The sequence below is a fragment of the Crotalus tigris genome, unplaced genomic scaffold (assembly GCF_016545835.1).
Source record: "Crotalus tigris isolate CLP2741 ecotype Arizona unplaced genomic scaffold, ASM1654583v1 scf7180000018537.1059022, whole genome shotgun sequence".
Lineage (NCBI taxonomy): Eukaryota > Metazoa > Chordata > Lepidosauria > Squamata > Viperidae > Crotalus > Crotalus tigris.
In genome coordinates, this window is record NW_024097062.1 from 571160 (window position 1) to 595996 (window position 24837).

At 34.2% G+C, this 24837-nt stretch overlaps 1 protein-coding gene across 15 annotated transcripts in view; it reads left to right on the forward strand.

Moving 5' to 3' along the window:
* Window positions 1–24837, forward strand: part of PBRM1 (polybromo 1) — a 64747-nt gene that overhangs the window by 10037 nt on the left and 29873 nt on the right. For 8 of the 15 annotated variants that reach the window (XM_039353909.1, XM_039353910.1, XM_039353901.1 and 5 more), the window contains 16 exons: window positions 772–919; window positions 1323–1466; window positions 1618–1734; window positions 4910–4978; window positions 5543–5641; window positions 6797–6912; window positions 8247–8342; window positions 10595–10686; window positions 10907–11123; window positions 11847–11988; window positions 12458–12555; window positions 14155–14431; window positions 15644–15749; window positions 18561–19203; window positions 19674–19885; window positions 24370–24555. In XM_039353909.1, the coding sequence (XP_039209843.1) occupies window positions 772–919; window positions 1323–1466; window positions 1618–1734; window positions 4910–4978; window positions 5543–5641; window positions 6797–6912; window positions 8247–8342; window positions 10595–10686; window positions 10907–11123; window positions 11847–11988; window positions 12458–12555; window positions 14155–14431; window positions 15644–15749; window positions 18561–19203; window positions 19674–19885; window positions 24370–24555 (2762 nt within the window). The remainder of the gene's footprint in view (window positions 1–771; window positions 920–1322; window positions 1467–1617; window positions 1735–4909; window positions 4979–5542; window positions 5642–6796; window positions 6913–8246; window positions 8343–10594; window positions 10687–10906; window positions 11124–11846; window positions 11989–12457; window positions 12556–14154; window positions 14432–15643; window positions 15750–18560; window positions 19204–19673; window positions 19886–24369; window positions 24556–24837) is intronic. The other 7 variants (XM_039353906.1, XM_039353914.1, XM_039353915.1 and 4 more) reach the window with 3 other exon arrangements.

A 24837-nucleotide genomic window follows, 5' to 3' on the forward strand; every position in this document is an offset into this window, starting at 1 on the left:
GATTTTTCTGCACACCAGAAAAGTCATTAAAGAATACTGCCTGCATCCTGAGGACGGAGCTTTGCTTTGTTTATGCAACCCGCTTGCTGGCGTGCTGCGGACTGGTGCTGGTCCAGGGACTGGGGGTTGGGAACCCCTGCAATAATACATGAAGATATGTTAGGCAAAAATACTAATGACAAAGACCTCTTTTCATATTTCATACCTCTTATGAGAATTCAGGAAAGCCTTGCAGGAGGCTTCTGCAAGTTTAAAGAAGGAGATGAGATGCAGGGAATCTTTGTCGGCAATCACATGATTGAGAATTGGACATTTGGCAACAGGCAGATATTTTCAACCATCATAGTGTCCTGTGGTCACATGATTGCCATATGCATCCTTCACAGTCAGTTTTCGGCAAACAGAGTCAATGGTGAAACCAGCTGAAAAATAGCAAGTCGCGATCATGTGATGACTTGTTTAGCAACTGTGGCAGAAATAAGATTGTAAGTTTGTTAATAACACGATGTCTTACTTAACAACGGTGTTATTTAGCGATGAAGTTGCCATTCCCAATTGTTAAATGAAGACTTCCTATAATAAAAATAGCTCAGGGAACAGTGCTGATGTCAGAAATCCATTATTTTGTTACTATGCTGATGTAACTGTTGATATAATTGACAAAATTATTCTGGCTTTTGAATAGAATTATCGGGAGTATATATTTTAACACCTATTGTGAGGCACTGTGATATTTGTATTAATTGCATTTTCAAAATGTTATTACAACAGAAATCAGCCAGATTACTATGAAGTAGTTTCCCAGCCTATTGATTTAATGAAGATCCAACAAAAGTTAAAAATGGAGGAATATGATGATGTGAACGTCTTAACTGCTGACTTCCAACTGCTGTTTAATAATGCAAAATCCTATTATAAGGTGATAGTGCTTTATTTTAAAAGTCATGGGTTATATTTTCTAGCACTGATTTATATATGAGTTAAGTAAATAGGTGGAAAAGGTCATTTCAAGCCTCTCAAAAGCTGACAATTAGAACAAGTAGCTTTTATTCTCATTTGTAATATAATTACAGTTAATGACATTTTATCTGATATTAATACTATAACTGTTATATATGTATATATGAATGCTTTTACTTATTAAAAATGATTAGATCTAAAATGTTTTAGCGAGAAGCACCTACTTAAATTATGGAGCCAGTGAGAGATGAAGCAAGTGCCCCCACTCTGGATCCAAACCACCTTTCCTATTTTAATTAGAAGTATCCTTGTTTATTTGCTAATTTAAAAACAAAGAGTATTGTTTTGATTCTGTTACATAGCCAGATTCTCCTGAATATAAGGCTGCCTGCAAATTGTGGGATTTATATGTACGGACAAAAAATGAATTTGTTCAGAAGGGAGAGGCTGAGGATGACGAAGAGGAAGATGAAGGCCATGACAATCAAGGGACTATTTCTGAAATAGTAAGTATGAACTTTGCTACTTGACAATAAATATAATACTTATATTGTATTGGTCTGTGGCCAAGTCAAAGTATGCACAATTGAATTAATCACATTTTTTAACATTTATACTTACTATGCAATTGCCTTAACAGGTTTTTTTTTGTATCAGTCTTCTCCAGGTTATTTAAAAGAAATTCTTGAACAACTTCTTGAAGCAGTAGTTGTAGCTACAAATCCATCAGGCCACCTTATTAGTGAACTTTTTCAGAAGCTTCCCTCTAAAGTGGTGAGTCACAATACCTAAAAATAATTATTATAATACACTTTATTGAACCAATTTTAGTACAAGACTATTAGCAGAAGTGAAATCTAAACATGAGTATAAAAAGCACCAGGTTGAATTGAGACAGAAAATAGGAAAACCATTCCATGTGACAAAAACTCTGCAAATGCCATTTTCCTGTTGCCTGCTTTCTCTTTCTTTCTTTTTTTCTTTCTTTCTTTCTTTCTTTCTTTCTTTCTTTCTTTCTTTCTTTCTTTCTTTTTTTCTTTCTTTCTTTCTTTGCTTTTTTTACACTTAATTTTATGAATTTTTTAAAGCATATGGATAAAAAACAACATAAAGTAATAAGAGAAAATATAAAGAATATAAAGAGAATAGAGATAGAAATGAAAAGAGGTATAAAGAAAAAGAAAGGAAAATGAAAATGACTTCCAACTTCTTCTTCCAAGTATATAAGATCACTTTTGACTCTTAATTTAAAACTATGCTATAATATAATTCCCATTTTAACTTAGCCATGGTTGCCAGTTCTGTCATCTTTATTAATCATTCCTCTACTGTAGGTATCATAGGATCTTTCCAATGCTGGGCATATAAAAATTGCGCTGCTGTTATATAAAATGCCATGTGATTTTCCCCATATCTTATCCATAAACCCAAACAAAAAAGTTTCATCTGAATTGTAGAGTAATTTTCAAGATTTTTTTAAAATTACATTACTAATTTCATCCAATATTATTTAGCTCTTTTGCAAGACGACCAAAGGTGATAAAGAGTTTTACACTTCCAGCAACTATTTGGAGATCCTTTATATATTTTAGCCAATTTTTCTGGGAATAAGTACCATGTATTTATAATTTTATAAAAGTTCTTTTTCAGGTTATAACATAACGTAAATTTCAGTCCCCTTATCCACAAGTTTTCCTACTGATCAATTGGTATATTGAAATTTTTTTGCTCAGCTTATCACACAGCTTTTAACTAATTCATCTTCCATTCCTGATTTTAACAAGTTTATACATTTTAGCAATAAGGTGTTCATCATTTGTACACAGTTCCATATCAAAAGTAGTTTTATCATGTTCAAAATCATAGAGTTTCTTGTTAACTTTAAATCTCACCATGAGTTCCAGATACAAAAAACATTGACAGTTGAAACATTCTAATGTCAGTTCCTCGCTAGATTTTAATTTGATATCATCTGTAGTGTATTCCAATAAATCTGCATATCTTAACCATTTTTATCCAGTCCTCATTTTGTTTCTATAATGTACTTCAAGGGGAGAAAGCCATAAAGGTATTGGCCTAATCTCATTTTATATTTATTCCAAATTCTCAAAATGGCTTGCCTAATAAAATGGCTATGAAGCCAATATTAATTTTAACTTTATCGTAGCATAGACACATATGCCATGCAAATTTCAAATCACAGCCTTCTGGATCTATTAATCATGTATCTCTTAACATCACCCAAGAAAGGCAAGAAGCTGTAAAGGGCAATTCAAATCTGGTAGGCCTAAACTTCCCCTCTCTTTAGCACAGGCATGTCAAACTCACGACGTCACATGATGTCGCGTGACGCATCAGAACTTTTTCCCCATTGCCGGCAATGGGATGGATGCGGTTTCGGTGTGACGCATCCATGGGCCGGCAGTTTGACATGCCTGCTTTAGCATCATATAAGATCTTATGTTTAACTCTTGGATTTTTCTTCTCTTCCAGTTGCATGCTTTCTTGACCTCTGTTTGTCTTGGTTTATCTGAGTTAGCTGAGGGGAATTGATTAGGTGAATCTGTAGAATGTTAAGAGCTCTCAGGTTGAGGAAGTAGTGCTGCTGAGTCTTAAAGTAGGCAGTAGATTGCCCACTCCTGAGCAACCTCACCATGGATCCAACAAAATAGAATACAGCTGTCTGAACTTGCATGATATCTCAATAGCTTTTGATCCTTCTCACAAGGTAGAAGCATTGTGAGTTGAGAGAGAGAAAAAAATATAGTATTAGATGAGTGTATATTTTCACCCCAACAGGTATAGGCAACAGAACATAGGGAAGAAAAGCCAAATGCACAGATGAAGTGATGGTATGAATGAGAGCCAATAGAATCATAAAGTTGGAAGGGACCTTGGAGGTCTCCTAATCCAGGCATGTCAAACTGCTGGCCCATGGGCCGGATGCATCATACTGAAACTGCGCCTATCCCATTGCCGGCAATGGGGGGAAAGTCGCAATACGTAGTGCGACGTCACGTGACGTTGGGAGTTTGACATGTCTGTTCTAATCCAGTCTGAGACTGAATTCTGACAAGATAGAGGCTTCATTGGCAGAGTGATTCTTGAGTATGGGAATTGAGGAGCTTGCTGTTCTGACAAGCATGGTCGTTTCTATTCATGATTTTTTTATATAAAAGTTTATTGATTTTCTATTTTTACAAATCATAGGTTCTTAGTAAAACAACGTGTTGTCAAACAACGTGTTGTCTGGGCTCATTTCCCACTTAACAATACATATTAAAATTATTCTGTATCTTATTTTTCTTTGACTGAAGATAATGCCACCAGGTTCCTGAGACAATGGAGGGATGGGCGGATAGACAGATAGACAGACAGACAGACAGACAGACAGACAGACAGACAGATTTAATAATGATAACAAAGTAGTAACTTGCAGATTTCTTAGAATAGAGCTAACCCTAATTTGCTGTACATATTAGGGTTCTCTGGGCTTCTGAAATTCAATATTAGGCAGTGGTTTTCCCAGCAATCAATTAATTGACATCTCCTAGGAAACTTCCAATCACCAACCCACCCTCCAGTTTCAGATCTTACACAGACTGTAAAGACTGCATGGCAGTGCCGCCTTCTGAATCGTACTAAGGAAACCTTCCTTTGAGAACAGGGCAAAATGTCCACAGAAAGTGTGGTTGGTATTTTGGTAGTGATTTTCCAAAGCCTGGAGAACTTGATGCTAAGTATGTATAGTGGTAACTGGTAAACAAACAATCTATATGATCAAAAAGTGTAGTCATTAAGACCAGTGGGGGTAGACATCACTGTAAAAGATTGCGTATGTCACTGATTGTAACTTGTGAAATTCAGATAGAAAAACTACAGTACATAGAATAGTTAATCAATCAATGTTTCACATGGCATCATTTAGATTTATTTTTTAAACTTTCAGCAATATCCTGATTATTATGCAATAATTAAAGAGCCCATAGATTTGAAGACTATCGCTCAGCGGATACAGGTGCAGTATAAATTTGGCTGTATTGCCTTGAACACAAAATCCAGAAGATGAAACAGTTTTGAAAAGAAATATTTGGAGTAATGAAATTTAAAGCAACACTTTTGTTTTTAGGTTATAGCTTTCTTAGATTAATTATTAAATTAACCAAACAAAATTAGCTTAGAGATTGTTTCCTACCATTGTTTTCTTGTTTTCTGAAAGAATTATTTAGTGACATTTCTTTTTAAATTGTTTATTTTTGTTCTTTTTATTTATATGGTAAAAATACTTTTATATATTGTGCTTTTGTTTCTAATTATATATTACGTTTTCATTATGTTTGTATAGATCAGGGGTAGGCAACCTTGGCTCTTTTATGGTGTCTCGTGGACACCAACTCCCAGAATTCCTGAGCCAGCCTCTAGGAGTTGAAGTCCATGAGTCATAAAAGAGCCATGGTTGCCTACTCCTAGTATAGATTATGTAAATGACAGAAAAACTCTGAAGTCCACACAGCAAAGTTTTAAATTATACATATCTAATATGAAAATAATTTTTCAATTTTTAATCTGCTTTTACTTGTAGAACGGAAGCTATAAAAGCATTCATGCAATGACCAAGGATATAGATCTGTTAGTTAAAAATGCCAAAACTTACAATGAACCAGGATCTCAAGTATTCAAGGTTGGTTAAAAAGTAGAATTCAATTTCTTTTATCACAATACACATGCATAATATTAACATTCAGTAATTACAAGAATAGAAAACAATTCTGAAGATTGGATTTGTACAAGCTCACTCTTAGTTATAGAGTATTCTCTGTGATTTGATAGAAGTGAAGGGAGAAAAGACTTTTTCAAAGCTCTTCTGGTTTAGGCTTCCAAGGTTGGAGAGTCACATTTGCTTTTTGGTTTTTCCATAGTGGTTTGTTTATCCACTTCAAATAGCATTTATATTCCAGTTCCTTTGTGCTTAAAAATGTCAAGGTACTCAATTATATCAGTTCTGAACTTTGTATCTATGGAGATTCTCAATCATCCAGGTTGTCCCAAAAAGTGCTTTTTTCAAAAGGCAACTGGACTTTGTTTTTTTTTTTTTTTTCTTGAAGACGTTTCTTTTCTCATCCAAAAAGCTTCTTCAGTTCAGAAATGTTGTCAAGGAAAAAAAACAAAAGAAAATCGAATTGCCTTTAAAAAAAAAAAAACATTTTGGGATCTAGACTTAGTAGTTGGTCACTTTGATCCTGCATCTCAAACGTTACCAAGATAATAACTCCAAACCAGTTCTGGGATGTACGTAATCCTCCCAATTATTTTATTGTCAAATAATAGATTGGGTTTTGTAGCTGAAAGAGTTATTTGATTAATGCAGAAAACAAGATAAATCTTTGATTCCAGTTACATTGTATGAACTAAATAAAATTAAATGATAATAGACCTTATTTTTAAATATATATAAGTATGATTATGGCTTTCACATAACATTTTTTACCAGTGAATTATACCAAATTTAATAGGATCCATGCCACTTGCAGCATTTCATGTTAATGATAAGGGCAATATTTAGGAATGTTTTGGCCATATGCCACAAGTTTAATCAAAACTCAGTCTTAGCCCAAATTTATTTATGTTATTCTGGTTTCTAATCTAGAGACTACTTTTCAAGCCAGCATGCTTTATCTACGATCAGCAAACCTGGAAGTATATAATAGGCTCAGTATGCTATATATCTAAGATGTATGGACATAGTACAGGCAAGATAACAATGTATTTATCTATCCTTGCAGACTATTCTTTTGTAAACTTCATTCAAATATTCCTTTTTTACTTCCTTTAACAGGATGCAAATGCAATAAAGAAAATATTTAATATGAAAAAGGCAGAAATTGAGCATTCAGAATTAACTAAATCAAGTCTCCGAGTCAGGTATTGTAAGCAGAATAGAAATATAGAAAGGTATTGATATTTTCTTTTTTAGTTAACATTTTAACTTTTATGTGTTAAATATTAAAATTATCTATAGCACTGAATTGTGGAGAAATAGTTGTTTTTAAAAATGTATATTAAAGAATATTAGGTGTCACAATATTATGATCTGATGCAAGATCTGATTTAAGATATTAAGCAGACATGACACCACATGCTCCTTAATTTTATGAATTTAATCTACAGTTCGGGATAGTGAAGATCTGTATTACTGTTTCTTAGTTTTAATTTTTTTAAAGAAATTGGGAATCATGGAATATTAAATCCTCCTATTAAGACTGTGCATAGCATTCATACAAAGTGTATTGCAATATTTAGGACCAGTACATTGCAGAAGCTTGACAAACAATATGGCTGTTTTAGCAATTTGTTTCTGCTCTCATGTGTTGCAATTCATCTCTTTCGAATGCTTTACACATTCTTAATCTGTTTGTTCTCTTTTCATATGCCTTCAACTTTCTTAGTAAATTTATGTCTAAATTTTCCCCTACTGTATTCTGTATCTATATGCTGACTAGGTAATTCTGGGAATTGAAGTTCACACATCTTAAAGTTTACTGAGGTTGAGAAACACTGGTTTATATTATATAGTCCAAGTTATTATACTATGAATAAGATCAGCAAAAAAAGAAGGATGCAAAGTTTTAGGCCTCAAGTCCTGAAAATTTAGAATTAGAGAACATAATTCAGGCTTTTCTACGAGAGTTCGCTCTATTCTTTTTATTTTGGGCGTGTTTTATGTTTTAGTATTCTTCCTAATTGTTGAACAGATTTGAATATATGAAATATTGTTCACTTGCTTTTATCTTTATATTTTATTATGAACTGGGACAAATCTGGCTTTTGTTACTTCTGTGCTGCATAATTTGCTTTAAAATTGATCTCAATGTGGTTTTTTTTATCTTTTGTCTTTAATAACTTAGTCCAAAACACCCCAGTGTCAATTAAGAGTGCTTTTACTTATTATATATTTGCAATTGGATATACATTTTCTCTGGAGTTAGTACTTAAAACTGAGACTACTGTTTTTCCATTCATACTTGACTCTGAAATCAATTGGATTTACTTCCAATAGGTGGAATAATTTAACTTTAAAAATTAGCCCTATTACTATGCCTAAAATATGTTGATTTTACAAACCCTTAGTAATATTCAATCATATATTTATCTGTTCAGTGCAATGGTAGAGTCTTTTGTAGCTTTCAAAACTTATGTAAAAGAGCTGAATCTTAATTGTGTATTATTTTGGCTTTTTGGTGGATTTCTTCTTTTCACTGTCTGTGGCTTATTTATTCTCCATAAAGGACTGGAAATCTGACTGCATCCAGGCTGACAAGTCCTTCCTCACAGGGTAAAGGCAGTGTTGTTGATGAAAGAAATTCTGCTAATAAATATTACCGGTGAGTCCTTAGTATCTAGATATAGTTCAGTCAGTTAATCTTTTCAACAAGCTGGTTTATCCCTCAAATATTAATTGTTAGCTTTATATGTATATAGAAAAAAGTAAGCATTTATTTTAAAAACCCAGAAGAGTTGTCTCATTTGGTAACTTTGATGCCAGTTTTTAAAATATTTATGGTTTTAATAGACATGTATTACGTTGCTTTATTATTAAAGTTATAATTGCTAGTTGGGAGCTGTCCAGAGTTTGATATAAAATGGTTGGCTATATAAATGTGTTAAATAATAGATGGATGTATGGTTCATATATTTTAGGCCTCACTTTCCTTTAAATCTTCTGAATGACCTTGCTATCAAGCCATCCACAAGGGAAGGTGCATCTGTACCATTTTCTAAGTACCTTTCAGATATCTGGAGCAACTGTCAAAATTCTGATCAGGACTCATGTAGCTTCAGAATTCCCAAACGCTCCAATTGTTGTTTGTTTGATTACTTGTTGGTTTTGCTGGTAGATGACTGGATTTTTAAATTATAGTTGAAAAGCCAATAATATTCTCTTCAGATTGCTATGAGAAATTATTTTTTCTTTAGTTATTATCACTCTGTATGCTGTGGAACTTTCCTGACAGCTGGAAGGGATCAGAAACATTTGCAATAATCATGTATTGGTTGTGTCATAGAAAAGGCCATATCAAATTTAAACACGAAATGTTTTCCTGCAGGGGATTGATGTAGCTGTATTTCTGAATGTGAATGAGCCAAGCTTGATTTTGGCTCAGTCAGTGCAAAAAGCCAGTATTGGAGAAATTAGAGGGACTGTAGTGCATCAGTCAGATTGTCTTGCTAGCCAGCTCACTGAACCCAAAAGATAAGAGGATGATGGATTTGAAATTAGAGTTGCTATGTTCCATCAGGTAGTAGATTAACCAATTGAACATTGTTTAATGTATTATAGACACCCTTAATATAATAAATTGTAGGTGACAGGTAAGTTCTTGGGAAAATGTTTTTTTTTCACTATTTCATATTAGGAAGGGATTAATGCCTCTCTTAGGATGACATTTATGACCTAAAATATCATACAAAATAAGCAGTTCTTAAAAATAGTGTACCTTCTATTTTTAATATTACATTACATCAGTCATGAAGAACCTCATAGATTTTGCTCTATGGTTCTCCATAGATGTAGTTCTTTATTGCTGAAAGCCTGATTCAGTTTAAAAGAGTAAGAATGTAATATGTCTGCCATTTACTTGTTTTTTCTAAACAGCATCAATTATTTTGTTTGTTGCACTTTCCATGATACTCAAAGTTATCTGAAGATACAGTATTTATAAAAGAATTCATAAAACATAAAATATAAATGTTAATTGTTTTAAGTATTGCTTAACAATAAAGCACAATATATTTGAAAACATCAGGGTTATGATTTTGGTTAGAGTTAACAAACTCAACTTCCATAATGTAAGAAACAATATAGCATAGATACTAACATGACTCTTTTACATTGTAACCAGGTATATTATTCAGAAAAGAATGTCCAGGCTCTCCTTTCCTTTTCCTTATTGTTCAAGAAGTAGGGAATGTTCATCTAAATCTAATGCATTACTTTCTCAGTAGAATTCCCTTTCAGTGCCCCCTTTTTACTAACTCAGTAGAAAGTGCACATTTTCTCAAAGACAAAAGATAAATACCCATGTCTAACATATCCATCAAGAAACAATCTGTCAACTTTTTTTTTCTTTTTTCATACCTCTCTAGGAAGAAAATAATGGACCTGCATTATAGCTATGTTGAAATATTGAGCTTATAATATTAAACATGTTCCTTTTTCTTTAAGGTAGTATACAATAGTGCTTAAGAATACTGTCCCAATGGCTATTGTATTATTTTCTTATCTGGCTTTCAAATCCAGCAGAAAGGGAACCTTACTTAAAATGAAAATGTCTTCATTTTTGAAAAGTTTGAAAAGTTGCCACCTGTCAGGCCCATTCCTCTGAAATGCACCCACTCCCTCCTGGGAATCCACCATTTTGCAGTATGTTAAACTTGCAAGAGGCTTCTTCTGGAGAGGCAAAAGAACCTTGCATTAGCCCCTGTAAAGCCCAGCATAAAGTTTATAATAAAAAATAAACTGTCCTAGCGAGAGCTATGAAAGAGCTACCCATATTTGCTATATTCCAATCATAGCTATATTCCAATCATAAGGGATTTTTCATTTATTACCTGTCTTTCCTTTAAAAATTCACAGTAACAAAAGAGCTGTCCAAGGCGATCGTTTATCAGCAATAACCATGACACTGCAATATGGATCTGAAAGTGATGAAGATGCTGTTTTAGCTGGTAGGAATTGAAGAAGCATTGTTCATATCTGCTAAGAAATAGTATTCCATTTGTTTTTCTTTGTCTAAAAATATGAGATATACACTTAAGTATTGTCATGTTATGAATTGAAATTATTACATACACTCTCACTTTGGATCTCTTTAGTCAATTTGGAACATATGAAGAGGGAAAAGAGAAAAATACAGTAACAACATATATTTTTGTTCGTCATTCCTAGCTGCTGCCCGTTATGAAGAAGGAGAATCTGAAGCTGAAAGCATTGCTTCATTTATGGATATATCCAATCCTCTCTATCAGCTTTATGATACAGTTAGAAACTGCCGAAACAACCAGGGCCAACTTATATCGGAACCCTTTTTTCATTTGCCCTCAAAGAAAAAATATCCTGATTATTATCAACAAATCAAAATGCCTATTTCATTGCAGCAGATCAGGTAAACTGGTATTCTGCATTTTTACATATGTTAAATTTGTTGTTTTAACAATTGAAAGGAAAGAAGAGTTCTTTTATATGCTAAGATACTCTGCCATGACCATAAATACCACAATAATTTTATTTATTTATTGTTTCTTTTATTTTTAAACCATCCAACAATGAAGTCCATAGGTCATGCCTAAAATGCCCCAAATTTAGCAGCTAGTTAAAAAATTTAAAAACAGATGAAAATCTAATATGAAATTAGGATTTAGTTAACATTTGGGCAAAAATTATTATTTGTAGAAAATAATGTAATAAGCTTTAAAATTATCTAATAGAATTTAAATAAAATAATTCATTACCTCATTCATTATTATCTTTATTCATGTTGTAATTATAAGGAAAAATAGTGTTATTTATTAACTAGAAGAACCAATCAGATTTTTTATTTTGTAGGCATTTGCAAATGAAGTATTGCACCCACATCTTTAAGAACTGGAGCATGTCATCTTTCTTGACTTCTCTTAGTTTGCATTAAAGTGTGTTCCAAACCCAGTAATACCAAATAAAGAATATTGCTTCTAATTTATTTTCTCTTGTGCTGATGAAATCATTTTGCAAAATGTATATCTCTTAACCCTCAAGTAGAAATTAAATGTGAGATTGGGTGGAAAACATTCTGCACTTTAAAATACCAAATATCATTTACAGGAATGATAAAAGATTGTCTTTTCTACAGAACGAAATTGAAGAATCACGAATACGAAACCCTCGACCATTTAGAATGTGATTTAAACTTGATGTTTGAAAATGCAAAACGTTATAATGTTCCAAACTCAGCCATTTATAAGAGAGTTTTGAAAATGCAACAGGTTATGCAGGTAAAACTTCACACTCTGATTCTGGGGCTTATATTCAAAGAAGTTAGTATTTGGTTTGTTCATTATCTAAACTGGCAGAAACTATTGTCTTTAAAAATCTTTTTTCTTCTATTTAGTAATGGAAATATTCCCAATTTTTAACTAAGCATGATCTTACGCACTTTTTCAAGGAAAGGACTTTGAGCGGTCCTATGCTAATTAATTGTAACAATGCTAATAAATCATTGTGTGATGATATTTTTAAGCATAAAGTTTTCACTTAATTTATTGTTCTAGAATGGTTTATTTAGGTATGTCCAATATTTAATATTTTCCCATGATGCAAATGAACTAGACATGCTTTACTTGAAACTTCCCCAATGCTTGAAACTGATGTTTTATCCTTGCAGAAAGAATGTGGCTATTTAATATTCACACATTTTAGTATATTCAGTGATGTAAATTGGATCTGTGATTGGTTCTATTTCAGGCAAAGAAGAAAGAGCTAGCTAGAAGAGATGAAATTGAGGATGGTGATAGTATGATATCTTCTGCCACATCAGATGCTGGGAGTTCAAAAAGGAAAAGGTATTTGCTATTATATATGTCTGTGTTTGACACAGTAGTCGTTTGCTCAATTATTCTCACCAAATATCTCATCAGTAATGTCTAAGGCAAAAAAAATGCACAATCTAATTATCTGCTATGTCCTGTTGAAATTTTGTACAACATTTTTAAGCACAATACGTAACTCTGAGAAGTGTAATTTAGAGAACTGTTGCAAAGTATTAGAAAGAGACCTTCGGTGAAAAAGAAACCCCATCATGACACAAACAAGTCACTTTTCTTAGAAACACTAAAATAATTATGTCCTTTGAAAATCTGCCACAATTGCTTCAGAAGCTAAACCTGCATGATTGTATGTGCACAACCCCTTTTGCTATGCATGATTGTCTGTGCACAAACACATAACACAGAGAGATCAACAAAAACGGCTTTCAAAGCGACCATGAAAATTTCACAAAGAATTGTACTTTTAAGTCGATGTATGTGGCTGCTAATCTCACAAATTTGACTATGGGTGGCTAACAACATATTAAAACAATTTTTAAAAAAATTGTCAAGAATGAAAAAAAAACATCAATGGTCACTGAGGATAAACCTAAACAAAACAATTTCAGCTGGCTAACTCACTCCAAAAACCCCAGGCCTTACACATCCAGGCCCTCAACGCTTTACAAAAGGCCAGCAGGGTCAGAAGTTAGGAAATTTGGCAAGTGGTGGGACTGGTCCCATAAGAGGAGGTGGTCCTGCAAATAACCTCCTCCCGTGCCATGATGGGCCTTCTAGGGGGCAACAAGTACCTTGAATGCCACTGGGAAGTACATTGGGATCCATTATAGCTTGTGGAGCAGAGCTGTGAAATGGGAGCACCAAGGTGTGCCTATAATTGCTCACGCTGTTGCATTCTGGGCCAGTTGCAGTTTCCAGATGGTCTTCATGGGCAACTCTATGTAGAATGCATTACAATGAATCCATTTAGGATATGAATAATGCATGAGTGATTGTGGGCAGTGCCTCCCATTTCAGGAAAGGGTGCAACTGGCCATGGCTGCCACCTGCTCTCAGGATAGAAGTCATGAATTCAGGAGGATCCCTAGAATTGCCTGGGTTCTATTTCTGAATTGTTGTGAACACTTTATTAATTGTTGTTTTGATGTAATCCTATTCAGTCTTAGATTTAAAATATTAGATCTTCACTGCCAGTATGCTTCAAGCTTCCTAAAAGTCTAAGTAATGATTTTAGCTAATTAGGAAGTAAGATACTTTTTCCCATAAGGAAAGAAATGCAATGTTAAGATTGCTATTCTGGGTTAGTATATCAGCTTTGTTTAAATTAAACCAAGATACTCATGCTTCTCTAAAAATTAACTATGTAAATCTAATCAACTATGTCAAGAAAGTCATACATATACAAATTTAGTAGAAGTTATTAAACTTTTAAGTCTCTGGTCCTTTCTTTTTTCCATTAGACCTTTTCCACTTTATTTATTCATTTATTCATGCATACAGACTCTAGGTAATGTATAATATAATAAATAGATTTTCACAGAAAAAATAGCAAATGATTTAGGTTGGATATACCAAGATTAAAGTAGCCTTTTCCTCTCTCTTTAATCTAAACAGTAAGAAGAATATAAAGAAACAGCGAATGAAAATCTTATACAATGTTGTTCTTGAAGCACGAGAACCTGGAACAGGCCGAAGGCTATGTGAACTGTTTATGGTGAAACCTTCCAAAAAAGACTATCCAGATTATTACAAGATTATTTTGGAGCCAATGGATTTAAAAATAATAGAGTATAATATCCGTAGCGATAAATATGCTGGAGAGGAAGCTATGATAGAAGATATGAGGTTAATGTTTCGAAATGCGAGACATTATAACGAAGAAGGCTCACAGGTATACCTGAAGGAAAGATATTTGAAAAGTTATCCATATTTCCCTTAACTTACTCTGTAATTTACAATAAATAAAACTTATTTTTGAAGCTTTATTATATGAATTTCACATAATTTTTTCACACTTGTGTAGGCTCCTTGTGTAGGTTTTGTTTGAAGCTGCCTATACATTTTTTAAGCATCTTAACCATCGGGTTGTTGGATAGGGTACAAATGGCTGTAGTTATTGGGATTGTTTAGTCCTTTAGAAATAATTCTCAGTCTACTGCATCAGATTACTGTTTGCAATCAGATTATTATTGCTTGATGGTAATCTGTAAATCAGTTTATCATGCTGATACTGGAGATAATAGATTTCAGTGGTACCTCAGTACTCTTCATTAATTGGTTCTGGGCAGCACGATGAGTACCAAAAATAATGAGTACCAAACAGATTTTTCCCATAAGGAATAATGTAGTGAGTTACAAGACAGCTGACACCAATAAGTTCTGGCTTGTGCGTTGAGAACCAAACCATCTATGAGTACCAGGACAAAATTTTCACGTCAAAATGCGTTGAGTACCAAATTCAATGAGTTTCAAAGGAGTTGAATGCCATGTTACCACTGTACCAACCAAGCTAGTTATTACTAGCAATTTTACCTGCATGAACTTTTAAACACTATCTCTTTTTAAAAAGCAGATTAATAGCAAATTCAATGGATTATTTAGCTTTTCTTCTCATTGGTCCTGAATCATTCAGTCTTACAGTACTGGCTTTGGGCATTCTAACAAAAGGATTAAGAACAAGTTCCTATCTACTTTTTTTTATATTATATGTAATTTTGTTAGAGTATGAAATAACCAGTACTGTGAACATGGAACATTAGAATCTGATAAATAAGATTTTGAAGTGAGGCTCTTAATCTCATTTAAGAAAAGGCCTTCCACGTTATACTTATTCTAGAAAGATACTCTTACATTTACATTTAGGGGGTTAGAGTGGGCCTTCCTGCTGCAAATTTCTTAGTACAATTTAAGGAATACTTTAACCCTTAAATATGTTATAAATATTAATTAATCAGCCTCCTGGCCATTACCATTCATGCCATTACATGAATATGTACATTAGTACTAGCTAAAACATCAGGCTCACATGGTTGAAAAGCATATACATTTATTGCTTTATTCATTTCGATTATGAATTAATTTTACTTTTGTTGATGATTAATAGGTTTACAATGATGCTCATATTTTGGAGAAAATTCTTAAAGAAAAGAGAAAAGAATTGGGACCGCTGCTTGAAGATGATGAGGTTGCTTCCCCTAAATTAAAGTTAAGTAAGTAATGTTCGTGAATTCTGTTTTGAATAGATAATGTTTATACTGTGGATAGAAAGCTTGTTGAATAATTGAAATAGGTTATTTGAAGTACAAATTCCTAACTTTTGCTTACTTTTTCAATATAATTGAGAAAGATTCATAAACAAAAATAAATGAGTAATAACCTCTATTAGCAATAACACTTAGACTTATACAGTGAGGGAAAAAAGTATTTGATCCCCTGCTGATTTTGTATGTTTGCCCACTGACAAAGAAATGATCAGTCCATAATTTTAATGGTAGGTTTATTTTAACAGTGGGAGACAAAATAACAACAACAAAAATCCAGAAAAATGCATTTCAAAAAAATTATAAATTGATTTGCATTTTAATGAGTAAAATCATTATTTGACCCCTTTGCAAAACATGACTTAGTGCTTGGTGGCAAAACCATTGTTGACAATCACAGAGGTAAGACGTTTCTTGTAGTTAGCCACCAGATTTGCACACATTTCAGGAGGGATTTTGTCCTACTACTCTTTGCAGATCCTCTCCAAGTCATTAAGGTTTCGAGGGTGATGTTTGACAGCTCGAATCTTCAGCTCTCTCCACAGATTTTCTATGGGATTAAGATCTGGAGACTGGCTAGGCCACTCCAGGACCTTAATGTGCTTCTTCTTGAGCCACTCCTTTGTTGCCTTGGCCGTGTGTTTTGGGTCATTGTCATGCAGGAATACCCATCCATGACCCATTTTCAATGCCCTGGCTGAGGGAAGGAGATTCTCACCCAAGATTTGACAGTACATAGCCCCGTCCACCGTCCCTTTGATGCAGTGAAGTTGTCCTGTCCCCTTAGCAGAAAAACACCTCCAAAGCATAATGTTTCTACCTCCATGTTTGATGGTGGGGATGGTGTTCTTGGGATCACAGGCAGCATTTCTGCTCCTCCTAACATGGTGATTTGGGTTGATGCCAAAGAGCTCAATTTTGTCCTCATCTGACCACCCAGTTCTTTTCTGAATCATTCAGATGTTCATTGGCAAACTTCAGACAGGCCTGTACATGTGCTTTCTTGAGCAGGGGCGCTTCAGGATTTCAGTCCTTCATGGCGTAGTGTGTTACCAATTGTTTTCTTGGTGACTATGGTCCCAGCTGCCTTGAGATCATTGACAAGATCCTCCTGTGTAGTTCTGGGCTGATTCCTCATCACTGAAATTCCATGAGGTGAGATCTTGCATGGAACCCCAGACTGAGGGAGATTGACACTTATTTTGTGTTTCTTCCATTTGCGAATAATCGCACCAACTGTTGTCACCCTTCTCACCAAGCTGCTTCGCGATAGTCTTGTAGCCCATTCCAGTCTTTTGTAGGTCTACAATCTTGTCCCTGACATCCTTGGACAGCTCTTTGGTCTTGGCCATAATGGAGAGTTTGGAATCTGGTTGATTGATTGTTTCTGTGGACAGGTGTCTTTTATACAGGTAACAAGTAGGGATTAAGAGCACTCCCTTTAAGAGAGTGCCCCTAATCGCCACTCATTACCTGTATAAAAGACACCTGGGAGCCAGAAATCTTGCTGATTGATAGGGGATCAAATACTTATTTCACTCATTAAAATGCAAATCAATTTATAACTTTTTAAATTTTTCTGGATTTTTGTTGTTGTTATTTTGTCTCCCACTGTTAAAATAAACCTACCATTAAAATTATGGACTGATCATTTCTTTGTCAGTGGGCAAACATACAAAATCAGCAGGGGATCAAATACTTTTTCCCCTCACTGTATACCATATCACAGTGCTTTACAGCAGTTTACAGAGTCAGCCTGTTGCCCCCAACAATCTGGATCCTCATTTTACCGACCTTGGAAGGATGGAAGGCTGAGTCAATCCTGAGCTGATTAAAATTGAACTCTTGCCAGTGAGCAGTGAGTTAGCCTGCAATACTGCATTCTAACCATTGTGCCATCATAGCTCTTGAGTAAATGAGTATTATTCATTTATTTTTGTTTATGAATCTTTCTCAATTATATTGACTCTTTTGCTTGCTAATCTTGTATTAAACTAACTAACTACATGTATTAAATTATATGCTAGATTTCTGGGACATAGGACATTCTAACAGTTAATATTAGATGAAGGCAATGCAGCCTTCTAAGATTACAGATAAATGTTGTCTTCCAGAGACTGCTCCAATTCTCATCCTTGAAAAGTTGCAAAATGCCCTAAAACGAGGCAAGAATAAGGTACTTTTTAGATTTTAGGGAAGCAAATGATTATAAGTAATATTTATAAAGAAGTAATTATTATTACAACTGTGTTTTGTCTTAACTTTGTAAAATCATACTTGTCTTTAATAGCATTTACTGTAAACCTTTAATACTGAATATGGCTTTAGTTAGTAATACAAATTACTAATGATTCAGAGATAAATATTAGTACTGAATTTTATACTTAGTGGTCAGTGCCATGACCCAAAAGTTTATCAAACATGACTCATACATAGGTTTCAGCCTTATTTTTTTGTGCAGTCACAAAATCATATGTAATAGAGAATCTCAAGATGTGGATATAATTATCTGTTAAATTCCTGTGATCATGGAGTCTAATGAGTATGTCTTTTACTTTTGACAAAAGTAATGTGACCCTTACAGTAGTTTTTCTCTCACTACTTTGAATGTACCATGTCATGTGTTCCACTGTGAAGGAACATTCAGAGTGTGTTGAAAAATATAAAAAGTCTTACCAATTAGATCTACCTGATCAAAAATCCTATTAATATATGAGCAATCAAAGTTGCAAATGGTAAAATTTAATTTTATCTCCCTAGGTAGAAAAACTGGCATTTCTCCTAAAAAATCAAAATATATGACTCCAATGCAACAGAAGCTTAATGAAGTATACGAAGCTGTGAAGAACTATACAGATAAACGAGGTAGAAGACTCAGTGCTATTTTTCTACGACTTCCATCGCGGTCAGAGCTTCCTGATTATTATCTGACAATTAAAAAGCCAGTTGATATGGAGAAAATCAGAAGTCACATGATGGCCAACAAATATCAGGATATTGATTCTATGGTTGAAGATTTTGTAATGATGTTTAATAATGCCTGCACTTACAATGAACCAGAATCCTTGATTTACAAAGATGCACTTGTGCTACATAAAGTTTTGCTTGAGACTAGAAGAGATATAGAAGGAGATGAAGATTCTCATGTCCCAAATGTAACTCTGCTGATCCAAGAACTTATACATAATCTTTTTGTCTCTGTAATGAGTCACCAGGATGATGAGGGGAGATGCTATAGTGACTCTTTAGCTGAAATTCCTGCTGTTGACCCCAGTTTCCCAAGCAAGCCTCCTTTGACTTTTGATATCATACGGAAAAATGTAGAGAATAACCGCTATAGAAGGTTGGATTTATTCCAAGAACATATGTTTGACGTGTTGGAACGCGCAAGGAGAATGAACCGGTAAGTAAAACGTTACTTTTGCTCTAATTATGACTAAAACAAAGAAAAGCCCTTTTTATAATAAAGCATTTACAAGATATGGGATACGATTGATTTATAAACCTGAAGAAAACTCTTAATTTTTAAAGGCCTTCAAAGGTTTTACATGATGTCTACTTTATGTTCAAGCCTTGATGAAAAAATAGACTTTGTCATTCTAATGGGAATTTTCTTGTAACATTTAGCTTACTGCATTATCAATTAAAATAATACCTACATTTAGTTCTAGATGTTCCTTAGTAGTAACATATGCTAAATATTTTTAAAAACTATTATAGTTTTTTTATTTCATTTCATTTTGACATTTGTCATTACATCTAAAACAGGACCAGAAAAACAGTGTAAGATGCGATTAATATTTATGATGTGTTCATGCTCAAATTACTACGTTTTATATGTTAGCATTATATATACTATTCTTTTCCTTAAAGGACGGATTCAGAGATTTATGAGGATGCTGTAGAACTTCAGCAGTTCTTTATCAAAATCCGTGATGAACTCTGCAAAAATGGTGAAATCTTGTTATCACCAGCCCTTAGCTACACTACTAAACATCTACATAATGATGTAGAAAAAGAGAAGAAGGAAAAACTTCCCAAAGAAATGGAAGAGGACAAACTTAAAAGAGAAGAGGAGAAGAGAGGTAACTGTATGGTGTATATTGTGATACTTCTATTGACATATAATCATTATAAGAGGAGATTGGATAAAGATTGATTTCTGTTATCAGTTATTTTACGCAATGGTCACTGTAGAATAAAGAATAATTATATAATTTTAAATATAGGGAAGTCTCTTAAAAATTCTCTCTTCATAATTTAGCTTTCATTGACCTTCAGATGTTGATACTCAGCAAGAATTTCAGTGAAAATAATTTTAAGTGTAAGGCAAACAATATTAAAGAAATTCTCAAACTTTTAATAGAATCTTCCCTAAAAGAATTATTTGAAAGAATGTGATATTTAGTCAGGAAGTCAACATCAACATTTGTGTTTTTTTAGTGGTATTTTACAGTAACATATTTAAGTTTGGTTGTTTGACAGGCACTTTTTTGCAGCATCAATATAGCTTCTTCAAACTAGCCGTACAGAAGATAAGAATGATTTTGTGTCAAATTGTTTGTTTAACTTCAGACAGCTTTGCCATATTACTGATTCAGTGCAGTGGCTCCCAACCTTTTCTATACCCCGCACCCCTAGAACGCTTCTGATATATTCGCACACCCTTTACAAAAGTTCAAAATAACGGCAACAAATTATGCCTATACACTATAATTTTGAAAGTTTTTGCACCTCCTGGAATATCATCTTGCACCCCTGGTTGAGAACCCCTGAGATAGTGTATCAGTAAGATCACAGCCTGACTTAAGGTTAGATTTTGGAGTTCAAGTTTTCTTACTGTGTTAGATTTATGTAAGATTAGATATGCAAAGATAGTGAATAGCCGACAACGTGGAAATAGTTGAGCTAAATTTATTCTGGTAAATATAGAAGTTAAGATATAAAGCTAGAAAACAGGAGACCCTGAGTTCTAAGTCCTTTAGACACAAAGCTAGCAGGGTGACCTGGGGGCAGTCATTTTCTCTCAGTCCTAGGAAAGAAGCATTGGCAAACCATTTCTAAAAAACTTTGCCAAGAAAACTGCAGGGACTTGTCTAGACAGTCTTCGAGAACTGCACATAATTGAACAGAGGAGAATAAATAGAATATGTTTAGCAGTCCATTAATATTTATGACTGTATTAGTTGGCATTTTGCTAATGTTATTTAGAGTGACCAAAGAATATATTGCGGCATAAGTGTTTGCAAAAGCATGCAACTTCCCCTGTTTGCATTGCCAGTAAAATAACACTGTAAATAAAGATTCCATATATACATTCTGAGCTACTTTACTGTATTCTCATTAGAGGAACAGACTTATGTTATAAGTATATAGCTTCTATATAATAATAGTAATAACAACAACAATAACAATAATAATAAAGTTGAAAGGGACCTTGGAGGTTATCTAGTCCAACTCCCTGCTCAGGCAGGAAACCCTATACCATTTCAGACAAATGACTGTCCAGTCTTTTCTTAAAAACTTCCAGTGTTGGAGCATTCACAGCTTCTGTAGGCAGGTTGTTCCACTGGTTGATTGTTCTAACTGTTAGGAAATTTCTCCTTAGTTCTTGGTTGCTTTTCTCTTTGGTTAGTTTCCATCTGTTTCTTCTTGTCCTGCTTTCAGGTGCTTTGGAGAATAGCTTGACTCCCTTTTCTTTGTGGCAGCCCCTGAGATATTGGAACACAGCTATCATGTCACCCCTCATCCTTCTCTTTATTAAACTAGACATACCCAATTCCAGCAACCATTCCTTATATGTTTTAGCCTCCAGTCCCCTGATCATCTTGTTCCTCTTCTTTGTACTCTTTCCAGATTCTCAACATCTTTTTTACATCGTGGTGACCAAAACTGGATGCAGTATTCCAAGTGTGGCCTTACCAAGGCATTGTAAAGTTGTATTAACATTTCACTTGATCTTGATTCCATCCCTCTGTTAATGCAGCCTAGCACTGTGTTGGCCTTTTTGGCAGCTGCAGCACACTGCTGGCTCATATTTAAGTGATTGTCCACTAGGACTCCAAGATCCCCTTCGTAGTTACTACTATTGAGCAAGGTACCACCTATACTATACCTGTGCATTTGGTTTTTCTTGCCTAAATGTAGAATCTTACTTTTTTCACCATTGAATTTAATTTTGTTAGATAGCACCCTATGTTCAAGTCTGTCAAGATCCTTCTGTATCTTAAGCCTATATTCTGGAGTGTTGGCTATTCCTGCCAGCTAGGTCTCATTTGCAAATTTGATGAGTTTCCCATCTATCCCCTCATCCAAATCATTGATGCTGTCTAACCCACATTTTTCTATCTTATCAAGTAGTAGGTTGTGGTCTACTTTATCAAATGCCTTACTGAAGTCTAAGTAAATTATATCCACAGCATTCCTCTAGTCCACTAATTTTGTCACCTGGTCAAAGAATGCAATAAGATTTGTCTGGCATGATCTGTTTTTGACGAACCCATGTTGGCTTTTGGTAATGACTTTGTTTGCCTCTAGGTGTTCGCTGATTCGTTGTTAGATTATCTTTTCCAGAATCTTCCCCAGGTATTGATAGGTTGATAGGTCTGTAATTTCCTGGATCCGTTTTTTTTTCCTTTTTTGAAGATGGGAACTACATCAGCTCTTTTCCAGTTCTCTGGTATTCCCCAGTGCTCCAGGATCTTTGAAAGATATAGTTCAGTGGTTTTGAGATCATATCTGCCAGTTCCTTCAGGGTATAGTCCATCTGGTCCTGGTGATTTGAACTTCTCTAGGGTGGACAGGTGCTCACCATTTTCTTGCCTATCTTAACTTGTGTTTCTAATCTGTTTTTTATGGTACTGTTTTGATAGGTTGGACTGTTTTTTTCCCTTTGCGTAAATATGGATGCAAAAAACGAGTTGAGTAGTTCGGCTTTCTCCCTGTTGCTTGTCACTTTCTTGCCACTTTCTCCCACTAATGAACCAATCATTTACTTAACTTTTTCTTGTTTTTTACATGTTGAAAGAAGCTTTTTTTGTTATTTTTGACTTTTGTTGCAAGCCTTAGTTTATTTTGAGCCTTAGCTTTCCTTACCTAATCTTTGCAGGCTATTTGCTGATATTCTGCCTTAGTTATGTGCCTCTCTTTCCACTTTTTATACTTGTCCTTTTTGTCTTTCAATTTATCAGAGAGTTCTTTATGCAGCCATGCTGGTTTCTTTTGAGAGCTGTTATTTTTCTTCTTCATTGGTATTGTGCTAAACTGGGCTTTTATAATCTCACTTTTCAAAATTTCCCAAGCTTCTTGTGTTGTTTTCCCCTTGAGGATTCTCAACCATGGAATCCTTCCCAAGCTCTCTCTAAGTTTATTGAAATTATCTCTCTTAAAATCCAAGACTCTAGTTTAACTGTGTTCTATTGCTTGTGCTTGTATAATGTTGAATTCCAATATTGCATGATCACTCCCTCCCAAGGTTCCTGTGGCTTCAACATCTTCTATCATTTCATCTCTGTTAGTGAGAATTAAGTCCAATAGGCTGATCTCCTAGTTCCCTTCTCTACTTTTTGGGAGACAAAGTTGTCTGCTAGGTTTGTCAGAAATCTGTTTGATCTTCCACTTGGTGCAGAGTTTGTCTCCCAGTTGATGTCAGGGTAATTAAAGTCCCCCATTACTATTGTGATGTGCTTCCTGTATACCTTAGTTAACCGACTAGCAAAAAGTTCATCTATTTCCTCTGTTTGGTTGGGTGGCCTATAGTAGATTTTTAGATTAGATTAGATTAGATTACCTTTATTGTCATTTTTTCCTGTGGGCACAACGGCACACATTAAAAATGAAATTTAGTTGCTTGCTGTCAAAGTGTACATAAAGTATACACCTATGGCAATGTCATTTTTCCCCTTTTATATTGACCCAAATGCATTCAAGACTGTGAATAAATAATAGATAGCTTCCATAATAAACTTACACCTTATAACTAATATAGCTTCTTCATTATTCTTATACCTTTAATTTCCAAATGTTTTGGTTTTATCACATTCTCTGAATCACTCATCTGAGTGATCTTTCTCATGTGTATATTTCATTTGTGAAGAAATAGTTCAAAACTGTAGTTGCTTGGATTTACTCAACATCAAAACCAAATAACCATGTTATGATTAAATGCGACATGTAATCTGCCTTTCGCTTTACAGAAATTTGAATATTGATTGAGATGGCTAACGTAAGTGGTAAGTGTTGGATATGGGCCCAGCACTTAAATTCCACTTAAACATAAATTGGTTTTGAATCAGTTATTAACCTTTAGTTCAATCTACTTCAAAAAGCTCTTTGGATTAAAATGAGAGAAGACCTCCCATGTTTATTATATTGAGTTTGTTTGTGGGGATAAAGTAGGATATAAATACACTAAACAAATAAAAAGACATTTTTGATAACGTTGGTCAAGAAAAAGGCTATACAGCACCCCCAAGGGGAGCAGCATGCAAAATATTACAAAGTAAAGAGTCCTGTGAGCCCTTAAATTGAGTAGAAATAATTTCCCATGCTTTCTTGTATGTTGAATAAGAAGCTGAAAAGAGTGAAGATTCTTCTGGAGGATCAGGACTGTCTAATTTACACAGAACATACAGCCAAGATTGCAGCTTTAAGAACAGCATGTACCATGTTGGAGACTATGTATATGTTGAACCTGCAGAAGCTAATTTGCAACCTCATATAGTCTGCATAGAACGATTGTGGGAAGATTCAAATGGTAAGGAGTGTTACTTTTTGTAAAACTGTTTTTAAGATTAAAAGAAAAAACCCAGGGAAGTACTGAATATATACTTTGATTTCAGAAAGATAACTAAAATATAATCATAAGCAACCAAGGACAGCAAATCCCATCAGTAATTTTATAATTGGAAATATTTGGCAATAAGAGTTCCCTATCTGATTGTTAAGACACTGTCATAAAGTTAACATACATTGATGGATTTTGAAATAAGTCAGAACAAGAAACCATTGTCTGGGCATCAGCTGATTATTTGCTTTT